The sequence below is a fragment of the Argentina silus genome (assembly GCF_951799395.1).
Source record: "Argentina silus genome assembly, chromosome: 3".
Classification (NCBI taxonomy): Eukaryota; Metazoa; Chordata; class Actinopteri; order Argentiniformes; family Argentinidae; genus Argentina; species Argentina silus.
This window is the reverse complement of record NC_139657.1, coordinates 25,976,378-25,995,874: the sequence shown is the minus strand read 5'-3', so window position 1 is coordinate 25,995,874 and position 19,497 is coordinate 25,976,378. Positions and strand designations below refer to the sequence as shown.

At 42.7% G+C, this 19,497-nt stretch overlaps 2 protein-coding genes and 1 pseudogene across 3 annotated transcripts; 2 read left to right on the top strand and 1 right to left on the bottom strand.

The window, feature by feature from the left end:
* The first annotated feature begins 245 nt into the window (after nt 1-245).
* On the top strand, nt 246-1,532 carry LOC310802252 (mitochondrial ornithine transporter 1-like; annotated as a pseudogene). The gene is made up of 3 exons: nt 246-573; nt 964-1,104; nt 1,370-1,532. The product of its transcript is annotated as a mitochondrial ornithine transporter 1-like (transcript).
* Nucleotides 1,533-2,274: 742 nt separating this feature from the next.
* LOC310801949 (stomatin-like) lies at nt 2,275-6,768 on the top strand. The gene is made up of 7 exons (XM_083666164.1): nt 2,275-2,348; nt 3,041-3,144; nt 3,612-3,684; nt 5,007-5,089; nt 5,704-5,907; nt 6,129-6,263; nt 6,490-6,768. The coding sequence occupies exons 1-7, from the start codon at nt 2,300-2,302 to the stop codon at nt 6,679-6,681; spliced, it is 840 nt and encodes a 279-aa protein (XP_083522290.1). The 5' UTR covers nt 2,275-2,299; the 3' UTR covers nt 6,682-6,768.
* Nucleotides 6,769-7,443: 675 nt separating this feature from the next.
* On the bottom strand, nt 7,444-17,539 carry gpia (glucose-6-phosphate isomerase a). The gene is made up of 18 exons (XM_083666279.1): nt 17,333-17,539; nt 16,387-16,477; nt 15,707-15,775; nt 15,002-15,121; nt 14,664-14,747; nt 13,099-13,245; nt 12,760-12,831; nt 12,497-12,541; nt 12,325-12,378; nt 11,431-11,491; nt 11,024-11,067; nt 10,164-10,316; nt 9,601-9,730; nt 9,295-9,371; nt 8,918-9,046; nt 8,524-8,599; nt 8,220-8,286; nt 7,444-7,891 (listed from the first exon to the last, which is right to left on the bottom strand). Exons 1-18 carry the CDS (start codon nt 17,449-17,451, stop codon nt 7,768-7,770), a joined length of 1,662 nt encoding a protein of 553 aa, XP_083522405.1. The 5' UTR covers nt 17,452-17,539; the 3' UTR covers nt 7,444-7,767.
* Between the last annotated feature and the right edge of the window lie 1,958 nt (nt 17,540-19,497).

The window sequence follows — 19,497 nt, the reverse complement described above, 5'->3', positions numbered from 1 at the left end:
AATGATCATGAATATGTATTAGTTTCAACAGATCCACCACGGAGCTGGAGCGATAGGTAGCCTGTCCCTCAAACCACTGACCATGAGCAATCACCAATCAATGAATGCAGAGCTCACAGGCACCTGCACTGGTGGTCTGCATGAGCATTGAGTAGTCCATATGACATAACAGCAAAGTGCATGACAGATAACTCAAAGCGAATAAGACAGGTCTGAGATTGACCCTGATTCAAATATGGTATTTAATGTCTTGTACGGGTTTCGTCCCTCACCTGTTCTTACCCTCAACTCTCCCTATCACTGCTGGTCATTAGGTGGTACTGCCTGTGTGTTTACTGGCCAGCCATTTGACACTGCCAAGGTGAAGATGCAGATGTTCCCCTTCATGTACCGAGGTTTCACCCACTGCTTCGCCTCCACCTACAGGCAGGTGGGGCTGCGTGGCCTCTACCAGGGCACCACCCCAGCCCACATAGCCAACATCGCAGAGAACGCCGTGCTCTTCATGAGCTACGGCTTCTGCCAGGACATGGTCCACCTCCTCATTGGGATGGACAGAAGGGTCTCTCTCAGGTTAGACTGCCATAGAACAACCCGGATAGTGTACAGAATGGAGTGTGACATCGTTGACAAGCCACTGTGTATGATAATGATTTATCTCATAAGAAGTATCTCTTCAAAGGCGGGTGTTCGTTGGCTTTCATTCAATATCGGTTCCTTACTTGATTTACATTTTATTCATTCAATCATTTCTATGTCTGTGGCAATGAACAGTTGCACTGATTCCCTTACCAAGAGTATGGCAAACGTGCATTCTTGCATGTAGTTGTTGCGTAAACCGTTGTTGTGTAAGTCAAATTCCAACGGCTCAGTTGTATGATATTTGCCAGCCTTAACATTTCGTGCACAGTCAATATGGTTCCACTGGCAATGTTCTTTCTGTGTTTTCCTCACTTTCATCAGTGACATGCAAAAGGCATGCGCAGGGTCACTGGCGTCCATCTTCTCCTCCGTGGCACTGTGCCCTACTGAGCTGGTTAAATGTGGGCTGCAGGCCATGCACGAAATGGAGTCGTCAGGCAAGATTGCCAGCGGACAGAAGAGGTCAGTGAGATGGACATGAGACGCTGTTCAAAAACGTACACATTGTGTCATGTTTTGCACTGTGCCCTGTTTTGCTCGATTTGTACATGATGCACTATGAAATAAAAAAAATTTAAACTGCAAATTGAACGCTGTCCTTTTAAGTGTGCACTTTCCTTGGATTTTGGAGTTTTTCCTGCCAGAACAAGCACCGTGAAATGTGCAGTGCCATGAACAGGGCATTTACCTTCTTTAAGCACTGTTGTGTTTCTCTGTCTGACTCCAGTACGGTGCGGTCTGTGGTGAGGACAGTGATCAGGAAGAATGGTGCTTTGGGTTTCTATCAGGGCTTGACTACCACCATTGTGAGGGAGATACCTGGGTACTTCTGCTTCTTTGGCACCTATGAGCTCAGTCGCAAGATGATGATGCAAAATGTTGACATCTGATCTACCGCCCCCCCGACTTTCTGCTTAAATACAGCCATTTCCACCAATGCCTGCACCCTGTGTCAATATTGACGTGGCCCCCAGGATTGGGCAATTGAACAATCTTCTGTGCATGCATACAATAAAATGAAGGAGCAATTAGGATCTCTTTCAGTCTGAGACTGAATTGTTTACTTTTATGGACCACCTGTGAACCTGTCTCTACATGAGACCTATGGCCCTGATATGCCAGTCAAAGTCATTCTGAATAGAACTGGCTTGTTAAGTGGCATATCACAATGACAGTTTAGCATACATAGAGTGATCCCTGTACAGAATGTTTATGCATTAGCAAATAAGGCATCATGCAGCTGAATGGCTCCAGCTGATCCTGAGGACAATAAGATCAGATCATGTTAAGTTTGGAGCTATCATGTTTGTTTCCTCAACCTGGTGTCATGGTACCATCTATTGTTTATTCATGAGGATACACTCATAAAAGGGCTTCCAGAAGATTCAATGGCAAAGCAAACATATGTCTGTGGAAATACAAATAGACATTAATGGATTCAACAGGGTACATGTACAGTACATCTTAATTAGACTCAGAGTCATGAGACTGCAGAGGTGCAGTCACGGTCTCACAAACAGCATGACCAACCATGAGGGAAAGGGATAGGCCACACCCAGCTGGGAGAGAGAACTCAGGTAAATAAGCCCATCATTGCAATCACTCCCACACACCTGAAACTCAACTAACACTCTCTCCCACCACCAGCACAGCAGTGATGGTTACCGAAGGTAAAAGTCAGATCAGCAGCAGTGAGGTCATAGAAGGTATGTGGAAGCTCTATATTGTTTTTGGAAATGACCAGACGAAGAAATGTCTGATTGTCTACTCAGTGATAACAATATACAGTAATAGCTTAAACAACACATGGAATGGATAATAGTACTCAGTATGTGATATTCAGCAGAGCAGGGCTCAATGTCTTTATTTTCTGACATGAAATGGAGTATTGTCTTGTTGTTCATGATATGGTGTACTACTATATGGAAAGTTCTGAGGAAGAGGTCCATGAGGTTTTTGGAGGGTTACATTATTTGTCTACTGTACAATACAGTGATGTGTAGCTCTGGGGAGGGAGGGAGGTGGAGGTGGGAGGGGGGGGTTGCCTTGCCACTCAATACACAACAATAACTCAGGACTCAGGAGTACCAGAAAGCATGTGACTTGTCACAGGGGTCAGTTGCATCGCTACTGAAGAGTGAGGGATACATATCAAACTATTATGTCCAAGTGGTGTTAATATGCACTATGCAGTAATGATTTAGTAAAACCCCTGGCCAACAATGTTTTGTTTATTGTTGAGTACATGAAACTTTACAATCCTTACTTCAGTAGATTGGTGGAATGGGCTATCTGTAATGAGGTACTACTTCAACACAATGGATAATTGAGCTGTGGACACTTCTGTAAAGTTGGCAATACTGTTACTTTTCCTATGATTTGGTTACTTCCTCTTTAGATAAACACTCTGGCTCTCTGGGATGTTGTGGTTGGTTCTTGATCACCATGTCCCTGATCCTCATGATAGTGACATTCCCTGTCTCTGTGTTCATGTGTTTCAAGGTACAGTATGATCACAATGTCAGTTATCTCAGAGAAGGCATATGCTAACAATGCAAACATGTACATGCAATCTAATGTATTGTATTCACAAGTATCACTATTTAGTAGCAGCACTAAATAACTAACTGCTCATCACAAACATGAATAGCTACCCCAATTTTCCTATGCATTTATTCAAAAAGATATATATATATATATAGAGAGAGAGAGAGAGAGAGAGAGAGAGAGAGAGAGAGAGAGAGAGAGAGAGAGAGAGAGAGAGAGAGAGAGAGAGAGAGAGAGAGAGAGAGAGAGAGAGAGAGAGAGAGAGAGAGAGAGAGAGAGAGAGAGAGAGAGAGAGAGAGAGAGAGAGAGAGAGAGAGAGAGAGAGAGAGAGAGAGAGAGAGAGAGAGAGAGAGAGAGAGAGAGAGAGAGAGAGAGTATATGTAGAGAGATGTATATTTCACATTGTATTTCTTTTTCTCCAGATTGTGAAGGAGTATGAGCGAGCAGTCATTTTCAGACTTGGTCGTATTGTAAACAAGAAGCCCAAAGGACCAGGTACTGCTACATAAACTACAGTTTACTCACCATGACATACAGCACACATGGGTCTCATGATACCTTATCATATGAAGTTTACGTAGGTTCAGTCAGGGCACTTTAAGGAGAAGGGCAGCTGGCCGTCAGGTGACGGACAGCTGTGTTCACGTATGAAAGAAAGCAACACATCACACGTTTATGGGACTAGGCTTAAAAGAGACGAGTTAGGCAACACTCCACCATGGTTAAACAGTGTTTTCGCCATTGGCTATTGGGGGGGGGGGGGGTTCAAAAGTTGATGGGCTCCCCGCCTTATAATATTGTATTTAATGTTGTTTGCTTTTAGGCGGGGAGCTATATTTTACATTTTACATCTATGGCATTTAGCAGACGCCTTTATCCAAAGCGACTTACAACAAATACATTTGTTTAAGTAAGTGAATCATCTATCCATCAGTCATCATAAGATAAAATAATCAATGCTCAGACCAGGGGCCATTGGCAGTCACAATGCTAGAAGAAGATCATTCCACCAGCGAGGCGCCAGGACAGTGAAAAGCCGTGACCGAGTAGTGTGGCTGCTGCATCCACGTAGAGGCGGTGGTGCCAGGCGGCCAGCAGAGGTGGAAGAGCGGAGTGATCGGGCAGGGGTTTGGGGGCTGACCATTGCTTGCAAGTAGGGAGGGGCTGTTCCCTTTGCCGCCCGGTAGGCGAGCACCAGGGTCTTGAATCTGATGCGGGCTGCTACCGGGAGCCAGTGGAGGGTGCGGAGGAGGGGAGTGACATGAGAGAATTTGGAGAGATTGAACACCAGACAGGCGAAAGCGTTCTGCATGAGCTGCAGATGCCTGATGGTGGTGGCGGGGAGACGGGCTAAGAGTGCGTTGCCGTAGTCAAGGCGAGAGATCACAAGTGTTTGGACCAAAAGTTGTGCTGCTTCTCTGGTGAGGAATGGACGTATCCTTCTGATGTTGTAGAGGAAGAATCTACAGGAGCGTGCTGTCGCTGTGATGTTCGCCACACAGGATAAGTGGTTGTCAAGGATCACCCCAAGGTTCTTAGCTGTATGGGGGGAGGTCACAGTAGTTCTGTACACATTAGTTCTCTACTGTGATGGAGAAGTCTTGGAGAGGGCAGACTTTCCCTGGGGGGAAGAGCAGCTCAGTCTAGGTTGAGCTTGAGGTGGTGGGCTGGCATCCAAGCAGAAATGTCTGCAAGACACGCAAAGACACGTGTTGCCACCTGTGAGTCAGAAGGGAATTCATTAAACTGATTACCTTATTAACCTGACTGAACTAGTGGTGAAAGGCAGACGACACCTCTCTATTTCTCCTTTGCAGGGACATTCTTTGTACTACCATGCACAGATTCGTTTGTAAAGGTGGATTTGAGAACAGTTTCTTTTGACATCCCACCCCAAGAGGTACGTGTCTTGTGGATTTTTATGTTTTTAACACCCGCATTGAATCTCATTGAATGTCATTTTGGGGACAACACAGTTGCTACACCGGGATGCAGCGTGTGCAATCCGTGAAGTACGCGTCAAGCGCAGTCATGTAACCTGCTATACCAGAAACATCAACATAAAATAAATATCCATCCTGATGCTGAGAGTCCTCTCAAGTATAGAATATCTTCTAGTTTGTCCTTTCCCTCCAAATAGCCTATAAACCAGGACTGTACAGTAGGACTATTTAAAACAGATACTACTATTGTATGCATGTACTGCTAATATCAATGTTCCTATTACATTATCATACTATGAATCATACTGAGTGAATATGTTTTTAAGTGTCCAAAAAACATGGAAAACTATAATTTCAGGCACTTTGTAAGGTGTTCACGTGAGAAAAAAAGGTTTGACGTTGCTGCTAGCGCAACAGCTCAACGTCTACGCTTTACACACGCTGGTGTAACATTGACTACAATAGGAGTTTATCAACTCACACGTGTGGTGTATCAGAACTATGTGTACAAGTATAAACCTATGTGTACAAGTACAAGTGTCCAAGTATAAGCCTATATGTTCTACTGCAGATCCTAACCAAAGACTCGGTGACTGTGTCTGTGGATGGTGTGGTCTACTTCAGAGTCTACTGCCCCATCTCAGCTGTGGCCAACGTGGCCAACGCTCACTCCTCCACCAGACTGCTTGCCCAGACCACCCTGAGGAACGTGCTTGGCACTAAGAACCTAGCTGAACTGCTGTCAGACAGGGAGGGCATCTCACATAACATGCAGGTAAACACCTGGGGATGTACTGTAAGACTGTGCCAGAGTATGAGGAGTGTAGTATCTGACAGAAGGAAAGTTATCTCCTTATGTGAGGAATAAAAAAAAAAAAATACATATCACAAAATATTGCTAAGACTATTGGTCCCAATCAATAAAACCTACTAACAAGGTTACTGGGATATAGTGAAAACAATGCTGAATGTTTATTAACCAAACTGTGTCTACAGGAAGCCCTAGATATTGCTACTGATCGATGGGGCATTAAGGTGGAGCGTGTGGAGATCAAGGATGTGAAGCTGCCACAGCAGCTCCAGAGAGCCATGGCAGCTGAGGCAGAGGCAAGCAGAGAGGCCAGGGCCAAGGTGAGGACACAATGGACACACACTACTGAAGATTGCAAAGGAGGTTGGGGTAAAACCTAAACCAGGGAGGTGTCTCATTTGTCTTATATGGTTTCCTCCTACAAATCAGAGGGTAGGTAACAACAGTGTCTGGGAAAGGAGAGAAGAAAAGGAAGCAACTTTTGAGTCGTTAGATAGTATAATGCGTCTCAAATAAATGGTCCTGAACAATCATATCTGTCTTTAGGTCATTGCTGCTGAGGGAGAGATGAACGCCTCCCGGGCACTAAAGGAGGCCTCTCTTGTGATCGCTGAGTCACCCTCTGGTCTGCAGCTGCGCTACCTACAGACCCTGAACTCCATTGCTGCAGAGAAGAACTCCACCATCATCTTCCCTCTACCTATAGATGTCATACAGCATTTCATGCAGAGGAAGTGAAGGCTCACTGAGCTCAGACTCCTGGAGCAGGTAGATTAAAATGTCTGTAGAGTGATAGTGTGAAGAGAACTGTGGATTAAAGTTGTATCACAATATAGACGTAACAAACAATACAAAAGTAAAGGAAGTAAAAACACATGAGGCTGTGTTAAAAATGTAACTGAAGAGAAATAAATAATAAATAATGGCTTGGCTTTGAGCCATGAATCCCTTAAAGATCTCTGATGTGAGACAAAAGGTAACAGTTCACAAATGTCATATTATGGTTGTGTTTCTATAGTCATGTTGTATAGTGAACACTCTCATTCTCCATTGAGCAGTTCCTTATTAGTATCTCATAATACACTCCTAAAATTACAGGTCGAAAGCCACAATGGATTTTCCACAGTTGATGTAGCCTGAGTATTTCAAAACCTATGTTTGATGCACAGAGATCACAAGTTATGCAAAGAGACAGCAATAGCTAATTCTAAGCCGATGCATGTGACAATGCTTTTTTTCCTATGGCAGCAACAGCTTCTTCACCATAGAGATAGAAGAAAACTGAACTCCCACAGTAATGGTGCTGTTCTCTTTGAAGCTGTGAATATTGTTTTACAAATATTTTTAATACACTCTACCAATACATTCCACAATTAAGTTTGCCGTAATATTGTGGGCTTCACTTTCAATGGGCAGGATGCAACCACTCCGAAACATCATTCTCTTATGACAGTAAACATTTTTTAAACTCATTATCAAAACAAAAGAAGCACATGCATGTAAAGTGACAAATATCATTTATTTGGTGAGTCAGTGCTGACTAAGGTAAGAGTGGGGTCCATTGTTACCTACAGTAATATTTGCACATTTGTATTCCCCTCCAAAAGCAACGCATCATTCCCTTATCAGGTTATACACATCTACATAATACAGTCAAGTCTCATGATTCACGGAAACACTCAAATAAACATAGTGGTGATCACAAATGTAAAGTGCTCGTTCTGGAGGACAGGGGTTATGTAGGCCAGGACTACATTGTGTAATCATTCAGCCAATATGTTCCAATAGGGGGGGGGGGGGGGGGTGAGGGTTAATGAAGGGGAATTAGGCAGAGTTCTTCTTGAGGAAGTTGATGAGCCCATTGGTGGAGGAGTCGTGGGAGTGAACCTCAGAGTCATCCTTGAGCTCAGGTTCGATCTGCTTGGCCAGCTGCTTGCCCAGCTCCACTCTGGGGGATGAGGGACATTTTAGAATACAAGATGTATTCACCGCACACACAAGAAAGGGGCGAGTACCACGGTGTGCAATTTACTTGAACCATGGAGGCATACTGTATAGGTCTGAGTTACAATTTGGAGATTCGCTCAAGGAACTTAAATGTAGGCACGCACACAAACACCAAGTAAGCGCAAGACTCCAGGTCTACCTCAAGAGACAAGAAAAAGTGTACTCATACACAATAAAAAGGAGAATTTATGCACTAAAACACCAATGCAAATAAATGGCTCATCATAGTTTCAACAGTTTCATCACAAGCAGGGACAGATGATACTTACCCCCACTGGTCGTAGCTGTTGATGTCCCAAATCACCCCCTGCACAAAGATCTTGTGCTCATACATGGCTGAAAAACACGGAGAAAACTACGTAAATACAGGAGCAACTCTTGAGATTCTGAAAAGCCTTAAGATTTGGAGACTCACTGGGTCGTGACTATATTTTTTATGGTTAGAGTGTGTGGGTTCTGTATGCTTTCAAGAAAACAATTCTTCAGTATTCCCTGGCTGTATCATTACTGGCATCTGCCATGCCCTGCACTGATACAAACATACCAACCACACCTACATCCAGCTATACTTACCAACCAGAGCTCCCAGCATGAAAGGAGACAGTTTCTTGAAAACAATGGAGTTGCTTGGTTTATTCCCCTGGAATACCTGTCAGAGAAAACATAATCAGTGCATTATGCGTTTAACATCACCTTCATGAATCAACATCTCAAATCTTTGGATTCCCATCAGCATATGATGTTATATGCCAGCGAGACAGTAGTCCAACATCATTGTTATCACTGATTAAAGCAAAAAGAGCCTTGCTGTATACAGAAACAATGTATGAGCGCCACCTATCAGAAGAAATGAACACATCTTTCACAGCTATAACCAAGATAACCATGCCATCTTGATAACTATTCAGATTCACACAAGTGGATAGACATGCAGTGCAGTCTGAGTATGGTGAGTAAACCCACATACTTTGTGGGGCAGCAGTTTCTCCAAGGCCTCTCCTGCCAGACCCCCAGCCTCCAGCTCCTTCTTGGCCTCGTCAGAGGTCTTCCCCTTCATCAGAGCCTCTGTCTGAGCCAGGAAGTTGGCCATCAGGATCTACAGGGCACACAGACGGATGTTTTAATAACAGTCCTTAATATATAAATGTGGTACTGCTAATGCAGGAGACGAGGAATTTGGAAATGTTTTAGTGTAGAGACAAAGAAAAAAAAAAAGAAAAAAACCCTTGTGGCAATGTTGTTACATAACACACATTTTTTTTTACTCTAGTACAAAAGTACTGTTAGAACTGAAATTGCCTGCTGAATAAACAATAAGCCCTACCTTGAGGCATGTTGCCCTACCTTGTGGTGGAGGTTGTCCCTGAGAGGGTTCTGTGACTGGGCAGGAATGAGGAAGTCAGCAGGAATCATACGGGTCCCTGTTGGTGCCAAAATACCGTCAATTACATTATGATCATCCATATATTATGGATGGTTTCTAGAATTCAACAAAATTGCAACTATATGGTACTTAAATGAACGGAACTTGTTTTAAAGAATCACCATTTTACATCACAATATTATACAACTGCACGTACACAACTGTAAACATGTTATAGTTATCATAGTATATGTCTCTTGAAAGGGTGCAGAAGTGTTTTGCAGTGCCTTGGTGGATGAGCTGGTAGAAGGCGTGCTGTCCATTGGTCCCAGGCTCGCCCCACACGATTGGTCCAGTGTGGTACTTGACGCGGACGCCCTCTTTAGTGATGTACTTCCCATTGGACTCCATGTCACCCTATGGACAGCATATACCCATCAATGTTGACGTGTCCACCGACTGCAAAAACAACTCAAACTCCAATGTCCACCATTTCTATGGCAACAACTCTTTCTAGTCCCCATGAAAGCTTGGCATATGACATTCCTATGCTAACAGTATTTTGGCTATATTTCAAACCAGACAGTTGTTCATCCTCATCTCCCCTTGTTTACTCCCCCAATAGTTCCATCTAGTATTCTATAGAGATCCATTAGATCTGCAGAGGCTAGTGAGAAGACAGATTGGAGGGAACAACTTGCCATCCATCACTCCACTTTGTCAGTTCCTAGAGCCCTAATACAAGATCCCATCTTGAAATCCCTTCGATCTCACAAATTACACTTCCATGTCTCTCCAGCCCAAAACCGGTACCCTCTCCTGACTGGACTGCCTGCCAGACTGGACTGACCTGTTGGAAGTATGCAGCAAAGCGGTGCATGTACTGGTCATAGGGCAGCATGGCGTGGGTCTCGGCTTGGAAGAAGTTGATATACCAGACTCCCAGCACGGCCAGCAGCACCGGAACATTCTGCTCCAGGGGGGCGCTGCGGAAGTGGTTGTCCTGGGAAAGATTGAGAAAGTTATTATAAATGACAAAATAAAGATTTCAGTTGTGTGAGTTCCACTGAAATTAGGCTATTGTAATGTCACTCAAAGAAGAGACAATATCTGGAATACTCCAGGCAGCAAGATACATAGACTAGACGAGACTAGACTAGGCCGGCAACAATTATTCAATGTAATCGATGATGTCAATTTCCATATTTATGACCGACGCGTCATTTTGTTTCGAAGATGGCAGAGGAAAACCGTGTTGTCTGTGCTCAGGAGGGTTCCTCCAAAAAGTGTGGGAATACTTTAAGCAGAAACCAAATAATACTCAATATCCATCCTACACGCACCCAAGTAATCTGTGTTTTTCAATGCTATCCAAAAGTGCAGCACCTCCAACTGATAATCAATTTGATTGCATGGCATTACAACTACCCACACTTCAATGCATTCAAAAACATGTTTTTAATTAATCATTAAGACTAATCTATAAAATACTGGACAGATTAATCAATAACAACTGTTAGTCACAGGTCTAATCAAGATGTATATCGCTAGAGAGAAAAAGGTCAGATTCACACAACAGGTGAGATTATTTAGCAGCCTTTTCTTAGTGCGCACAACATTCAAAGTGCTGCTAACAATCATCGTTGTGGCCAATCTGGCTAGAAGACATTGTTCAGTAATAGTTTTCAAAAAGCCTAGGAGTGTACCTACCATCCAGTGAGCACCAGCAAGAAGCTGCTCAAAGTTGTCAAAGCCTAAAGGAGGAAAGGAGAGAAAACGGATAGAAATGTGTCAGGTGTCTGACCCCGGTTATGTCAAATGTCATTCAACAAGCAGGGACATCAGTTCATTCAGTGAATGTGCTGTTCAGTATTCCATTTTGCATACACAACCTACACTGATTTGTAAGTCACAATAACAGATACAGAGGGAGACACTTATTCCTATTCACCAACATGCCTTTTACAACAAGAAATGCAAAAGCAAACCAACATTGCAAAGTCCATTGCACGTTTCATCAGTCAAATGTGATTGGATGGATCAGAACTTGTTGTTTCAATTAAGGTACTGTGTCTCTTGTCAATGATTCAAGTGAGGTGGCACCACAGGAGACATACCTATGTGCAGAGCAATGGACAGACCAATGGCAGACCACAGGGAGTAACGTCCTCCAACCCACTGAGGACAAGCAAACATGAGTCACAAAATCAATCACATCACAGGCATGGTTTTATCAACTTTCTTTGTAATCTTGAAAAGCTAGAGAGAATTGAAATAGGGCCCCACCTTGTCAGTACAAGTAATGCAAGTGTCAAACAAGACTGCAATACACTCAGTACTTGAATATAAACTGGTGACCTTGCCAAATTATGGAACGTTTGGATACAAGGTGCACTATTCATTCGCCTAACAGTTGCATACCAAACTCCTTTCCAAATAAAGGCCACTTCCAGAATTTTGACAAACCACTTTTTACACAAAATAATAATCACCCATTGTGCCCACAAGACAATAAGCAAGTCACGCATTGCAAATCATTTCCACACAAGCACGTGTCATTTTCAACTGGCAAAATGAAGCCTCAAATATGGGCACATGTTTCAAGGTGTTTTGGCATCCAAACTGCAGAAAAAAAGACCCCTCATTTGACTATTAGCTAGGGCCAATAGCATTCTCAGTGTGAATAGTGTAATTACATTTGATCAATGATGCTAATCAAACAGGTCTGTCTAGTCACCATATGGCAACAAGGAATAAGGGGCCTCAGACACACCTCCACTTGAACAGGACAGGAATGCTAATCCACTCCCACTTTCAGGTCACCACACCTTTGGGGTCACTTGTTTGAGAGACACACATTCTATACATGTCGTTGTATTTGAACTGCCTTTCATTACCCGCTACACTGTACAATACTATTTTGCTTGGACAATGAACTTGTTAGTGGATTAAACACTTTTGGAACTGCAAGACATCTTATTTCACAAGTGAGAAATTTGTACAATACTTACATCCCAGAATTCAAACATGTTGTTTGTGTCAATGCCAAAGTCCTGCACTTTGGGCTAGAAAAGAAAGAGATCACCAAAAAAAGAGTCTTATTAGTAGAAGTTGCTTTTGGAATATGTTGTTCAACAGGCATCAATACGAGGATAAAAACTGGAATTCAAAATGGCCACTTACTGCATTCGTGGACAGTGCCACAAAGTGCTTGGCTACAGCAGATTTCTATGAAACAGAACGAAATAATTAAACACAGTTGTTGATCCTAACGTGTTGCGACATACTGACACTGGACTCTACTTGACCTTCCTGGAGAACTGAAATGACTGTCTGCTATGACTACTAAAATATTTGGTTGAATGCAGACAAGGCTCTTCACACTATTGGCTGCAGACAAAGCATCTTTCTATCCCCCTTTCCTAATCGCACACAGATCTACTCACATCCTTGGCTGTCTGGAGGAACCAGTCCCTGGCAGACTCTGCGTTGGTGATGGTCTCCTGAGTGGTGAATGTCTGAAAAGGACATGGAGTGTGAGATGAGGAGTCCTGAGGCAGCAACTATGCAGCAACTGTGTGACACTGAAGGATAAACATCTGGTAGGGTGCAGCTTCAGTGAACTAGTACAACTCGCAGGCCTGTGCGCAAATTCAACATTTAAGCTGCTAAGACCTGTCAAGAAAATTCTAGCTTTATTCAAATACAAGTCAAAAGCATGGGGGGGGGGGGCATTAAGACTGGCATATCCATGGCAACAGGAGGTGTGAGGTGAGTGGTCTCACCTTGGAGGCGATGATGAAGAGGGTGGTCTCTGCGTTGAGCTGGGCCAGGGTCTTGGCCATGTGTGTGCCGTCAATGTTGGACACAAACCACACGTTTGGGCCACCCTCAGAGTAGGGCTTCAGGGCCTCCGTCACCATCAGAGGACCCTGGGAGGACACAACGTTACACCATTTGGTTCTTTGTTACAGTATTACCATTTTTAGCATAGCCCAGGGTTGTAGCCATTTAGCATGTAACCGCACAAGCTGCATCCTTTAGAGGACGAGTCAGGGCCTCAGCTCACACTGAGTCATGAAACCAGCCAATGGGGCTGGACGATACGGCCAAAAATGTTATGGTTACGTAATGTAAATGTTACGTAATTTTTTTCATATTGGTCGATAATGATACAACCAATGGAGAGAAATCACAGGATGGGCTCATTGTAATGCATGGAATGGAATGAGGAATGGTATCAAATGCATGTTTGATACAATTCACCACTTCATTCCATGCATTACAATGAACAGTCCTCCGATTTCTACCTCCACCAGCCTCCCCTGGATATGACCCATCAATCGAGCTGCCCAGAAATCACAACGTGTTCTAATATCCTGCCATGACTCAACAATCTGGAGACCTTTTTGGACTGCTAGCATCCTCAACTCTATTGTCAGACATGTTAAAAATTGAATATCGTAAATTAAAAATAACTTTTACAAACATTAAAAGCACATTGTCAACCTCCTGCTTAGAAAAGCATGACACTTTCCATGTTCTACACAAACACTGAAAGTATTGCATGCGTAAAGAGGATAAATCACAACAATGGCATCTATTTGGGGAGGCGGTCGACAATTATAACGGTTTGCCACTGGTTCAATTTTGGATAACAACATCTATAATGATAGAGAGTTTAAGATGCTAGCAGTCCAAGAAGGTCTCCAGATTGGTGAGTCATGGCACAATATTAACTTGAGAACTCTGTGGTATCTTGACGGCTCGATTGATATACTCTGGGCCATGCAATGATCTAAGCAATTTCCTCTAGGGCATATCAGAACTAACCCAGGAGAAGCTCTGCAGCAAATTACACATTCTGACATTATTACAGCTAATTTTGCGGCTCAGAATCAAGTAACACCATGACAGGCCAATCATCTAAAGAAAAGCTGTAAACCATCAAACTATACCACTCGCTCAAACCAGTCAATGACAAATTTCACAGTTTATCTGTGAATCATATCATAACTGCATAACAGTTTATTTACACTTGGTTTCTCTGTATGAGAAAATGATTACTGTTTACAACTGCCTCAGCCTTGCGTCATCTCACACTAATGACTCAAATAAGATTACAGCGTAATCACATCAGATTGACTCACAGTGATTGCACATCAGTATCCAATAATATTGTCACACTGCAACTTTAAGTAATGCACCCAATAAAACTGACACCAATCTTGACAGAAAAGTATTATAAATACTTGAACCTGCCTGAAGTGCCACATGGGCAGGGTTTACACAGTCTAGAGAGAACATCTTGCCTTGTGGAATAGCCCTGCTTGACCAGGTAAACACTCACCAGGTCAGATCCACCGATCCCAATGTTGACAACATCAGTCATGGCCTTTCCACTGAAACCCTTCCACTCACCGCTGCGGACTTTCTGCAACACAAAACACAGGAACATGTTGCTTGTGGCCTTTTCTGTAGTTTATCTACCGCCTTTTCAACCAAAAAATGGATCGAAGTGTCACTTTGACAGTTTATGACCAATACGCTTTGTGCAGTGATGATGGCACTGATTAGAGATAACATATTTCTAAGGTTACACAACATACAGCTATGTCCTCTATGTAGAGTAACATGTATGTGCACGCTGAAGGTGTTGTAATTAAATCGCGGTACACTTTAACTCACATGACAGAAAGTCTTCATCTTGTCCAGCACCCTGTTGACCTCGGGCATGACATCTTTACCATCTACGGTGATGGGAGTGTTGGAGCGGTTACGCAGGGCGATATGAAGCACTGCACGGCCCTACACACACACACAATTTCAGTCTGTACTTCTGTTTGTGTTGATGACTGTAATATGGTCTGTTATAAACATTCAAAACTATTTACCTCATATTTTCCACATTGATCTACAGTACATTAATATGGCTATAAGAATAAACATAGATTATGCTCAACATGACATTTATCCAAATATGAACACAAGCGTTTCCATCAGCAATCTATAAAATCTGCAGTGTCATAGAGGAACCTGTTGCACAATGTCATTGCATCATGAACAGTGTGTGACAAGAGGGAGGAGTAGACCCTTCTCTGAATGACTTTGCAATACTATACCTCAGTGTGCAACAATAACCCACTGTTGTGGGTGTGTGAGAGAGAAGTATCCTTAGTCAAATTGATAAACTCACATCATTGGTAGCTTTAGCTTTTTTTTAAATAGCTTTTTAGCATTATAAAGTGTCTGCTCTTTAAGCCCTCTACATATGCCTGTGAGAAAGCTAGGTGTTCAGGCATATGTAGTGCTATTATGAAGTGTGAATTGCATTTGTCCTGTGTCAGATCACAAAATGCCACAACACTGAAGGGGGAGCTATGGTCCTGGTACCTCAGTGAAGTTGATCTTCTCTCCAGAGAACATCCTTTCTCTGGCTTCCTCCACCCCCCTGGACTTAGCCTGTCCATAAGAGATGCAGAAAGATTGAATGAATAAATGAACATACTAGTTAGCATCTCAAATAATTGATGTCCACAAACCAGACAGGCCATTACAACATAATGATGTAGCATTTGAGACAGGGCACACATAGGGACAGTCCTTCCTGAAGGAGGAGGAAGTAAACCTTGTGTGAAAACAAGTGGTTTCATTGTCTTACCACATTCCAAAGGATACTGGCATTATGCTATAGAGAAATGCATGAGAAGTGGGTAATTTTCAGTTTCCACTGACTACAGTTTACATATAGGGTTAAATATGGGGCTGAACAGAGTGGAACTGCTGATTTTGTGATTGTATGACGGCCAATTTGATGTATCCAGTCGTTTTACAGTAGTTGCACTGTCAACCAAGATCTGGTAGGGCAACAATAATCATTGCATCTGCAGAGGTACGACTTAAGAGGTACTCAAATAGACTTTTGCTATGAGAAGGGCTTAATGTTGATGAGGACTGACAGCTGAGGCCTCCCACTGTGCTGGCTGTGTATACCTGCAGTATGATATGGTACTGTGATGTCATTCAGAGCAGACATCTTCAATGGTTAGAGAGAAAAACCTTCATTTTTTTACCAGGGCAAGAAGCAGCTGCATGACTTCCTCATTGATAAGATTCTTAGAGTAATCAAGCAGGATGTCCCCATCGTCTGTCTTCAGGGTCGTACTGTAGATGAGAAGAGTAATATAACTGAGTCTTTGGTAGATTCCTAATGATGATCAATAATAATTGCAGTTTACAGTCATAGCTGATCCTAGATTGTAGTAGTTTGTGGCCTCCTGGTTTAATTGGGCGCAGCCGTTGCTGAACAACGTGCTGCCACTGCATAGTAGCCGACCACCGCCCTCCTTTAGAACATGACAGCATTCATGATGTCCTTGTTCAGTAAACCTGTGGTGACATTAGACTGAAGAGGGGGGTACTCTCGTCTGCTGCTTCCAACCCTCACTTTGCTTCCGACGATTGTGGCGATGTGCGAAACTGCACGTAGTAGCTAACTGGCCATCATTCACACGGAAGCAAGGGTACCGCTGCAGTACATGAAGCGGTTTGATAATTAGCTTGCCTGCATATACGCCTTCAAATGTGTGTTCTATATAAGTTAAATGCGTGGTGCGTTTCAAGTCAATTTATAGTGTGTTAATTGCACTGTCGTACGTTCTTAGCTAATTTAGCTGGCGAACGGATTACTGGATGGCTAGTTTCTGAGAGCCAGGATGAGGACGTTAGCCAGTAAGCTAACAGAGGCTACCGAGGGGCCCAGGCTAAGTCATTTGACAGGTTGGAAACATATCGAGACAGACAGCGAATGTTAGTGAACCAATCTTTCGAATACCTGCAGAATTCCGAATGTGAGAGTTATAACATTTCACATCGCACATGTGTTTTGTGACGCGAAAGAAACCAATATCAAACGATGACCTTGTACACTCATACAAGAGTGTTCTCTTCTGATCCAACCAACAGTTCACAAAAAAAGGCCAGGTATCAAATTACTCGTGAATTAAAATGTTTGCTTACCTAAGTTTGCTGAATCTGTCCTTGTCACCATCAAACATGTCCCTCATGTTGAGATTCCCAGCTTTTGATTTGTACCATTGTTCAAGTGCCTGGTAGTTTGGATCGTTGGTGAGTGCCATGGTGATGAAATTGATTGTGGTCCCGTCCAAGCGCTTCTAAAGCAACTGACTAAATATGTTCCGTATAAGGCAGGCAAGTGTAGAGATGAGTGGGGTTTCAGGAGGATTTTATCTGATTCGGGTGTCATCAGAGAGGGTGGAGACCAGTGGGCGTCAGAGGGAGGAGTGGCGACACACAGGCCTGCCATTGGTGCGGAGTTTGTCAAGCGGTTTTCCACACCTGTGTTCTCGCATATTGTTTGTGGTTCAATGTTCCTTATTTACCATGCATAATTGCTAAATAAAGTTGAACTTGGGCGCTGTTATTTTGAAGAACTCCATACATTTACGTTGAACGGAAGTAGGCGGGCGGAGTTCCACTATTGGAGCTCAGAGAACACAGATCCTTGATACCGTACATAGACTGATGACCCTTACTGATAAAGTTTAATGACATCCCTAACTAACCCTTAATACATTGTCATATACGTTGGGAGAGTGAAATACAGGTGTGTTATTTTGAGAAAGTTGAAACATGAAAAGACAGGCACACGACACAGAAAGTAATGAACAACTGTTTATTGTATGAGGTCCACATAGAGGACATCTATGGAGATAGATTAGTGCCAATATTATTGTAAATAAAGAGTACAACTCACAAATGTGTACCATGATCCATAAACAATAAACACAAAACACACATAATTTACACAGGAACGCCTATATGTAAACTATTATTTTAATACATGATTTGTAAATATGGTTAACGACTTGTGAATAAATGCTCTTACATTTGCAAACAAATGTCACAATGCGTGAATACAAATGAAAGCAGTGACAAACATCTTTCCAAAGTTATAAATAAAAGCATTGCTTTGTGTAGGTATCCAATAATTTCAAGTGTCGAATCTGCATTTGATCAAATTAAAACAAATTTGTTTTCATTTGTTTCCAGAATTTTGACACTAACATTCTACATGTTTATAAAGAAATGATCCACAAACGCATTGGCTGTCTTTAGTTGACTATCCATTTAACTAGAACATAGCTGTAGGCTGGAGAGGCTTCTGCAAAACGTCATTTGCGTTGACTGGGTTTGTACCATCGATTTTTCCTATGGTTGATGCCTAAACGACACCAACACTGAAACGAGGGCGTACCGTCACAGGACAGTTAACTGCAATTTAAATTATTACCTGCATGACATCAATAATTGCGTCAGTTTTTTTCTTTTTTTTTAACACAAGTGTAAAATGCGATACTGATCCTTTCAGTGTGTGCAGGATGATTTTTGTAATTTTCCTACTTAGTTTAGGATGATTTCTCTGTATCTACGACTCTGCAACACTCACTGCAGAGGAAAATAGACGAAGAGTAAAACTACGCCGTTTCAAGCGAACCTCATTTAGCGGAGTGCTGCTTTTGCGTGTCTCGTTGATCACCGTTAGTTGTTAAACTGCAGCTCCGGGGACTGAGACGTTACGGTGCCGTGACGGAGTTGGTACAGTGCCGTGGCGGCACTTTCTATAGCGCATTTTGACATCAATAAACACAAGTCGGGTTTTGATATTGCAACCCAGCGCCACCTCCTTCCAAAATCCTGGGAAGAACCCTCCATTCCTGTTGATCAACTAAAAATAATTGACCAAAGAGGGTATTAATCTAGCCGACACTTTAACAAAGATGCTTGTTTGTCTAGAAATTGTAAATTCCCATTGCTAGCTCTACAGCATTACTAGCAAAGTGGCTAGCCTGTCAGTTGAAATGATGATCATTGACAAATGTTGGACTTAGCAAAGCTTTATTCAGTACAATAAAATTTGTCCACAGTGAACTTTTCATAGGTAACAGCTTAACAGGCGAACTAAACACGCAAAATGTCTAAACGTACATTTTGAATGTGACAAAGTAAAAGCAGGGAATTCCAGAGAATTTTAGAACTGCACCTTCTACTGGTGCGTCGCAGTCAGGTAACCATGACAACGGACCGGCGACAGGGTCGAGCAAAGACGGTCCGGTTGAATGGAGATTTATTTTAGGAGAATCATTTGTGAATCATTTCTCCAT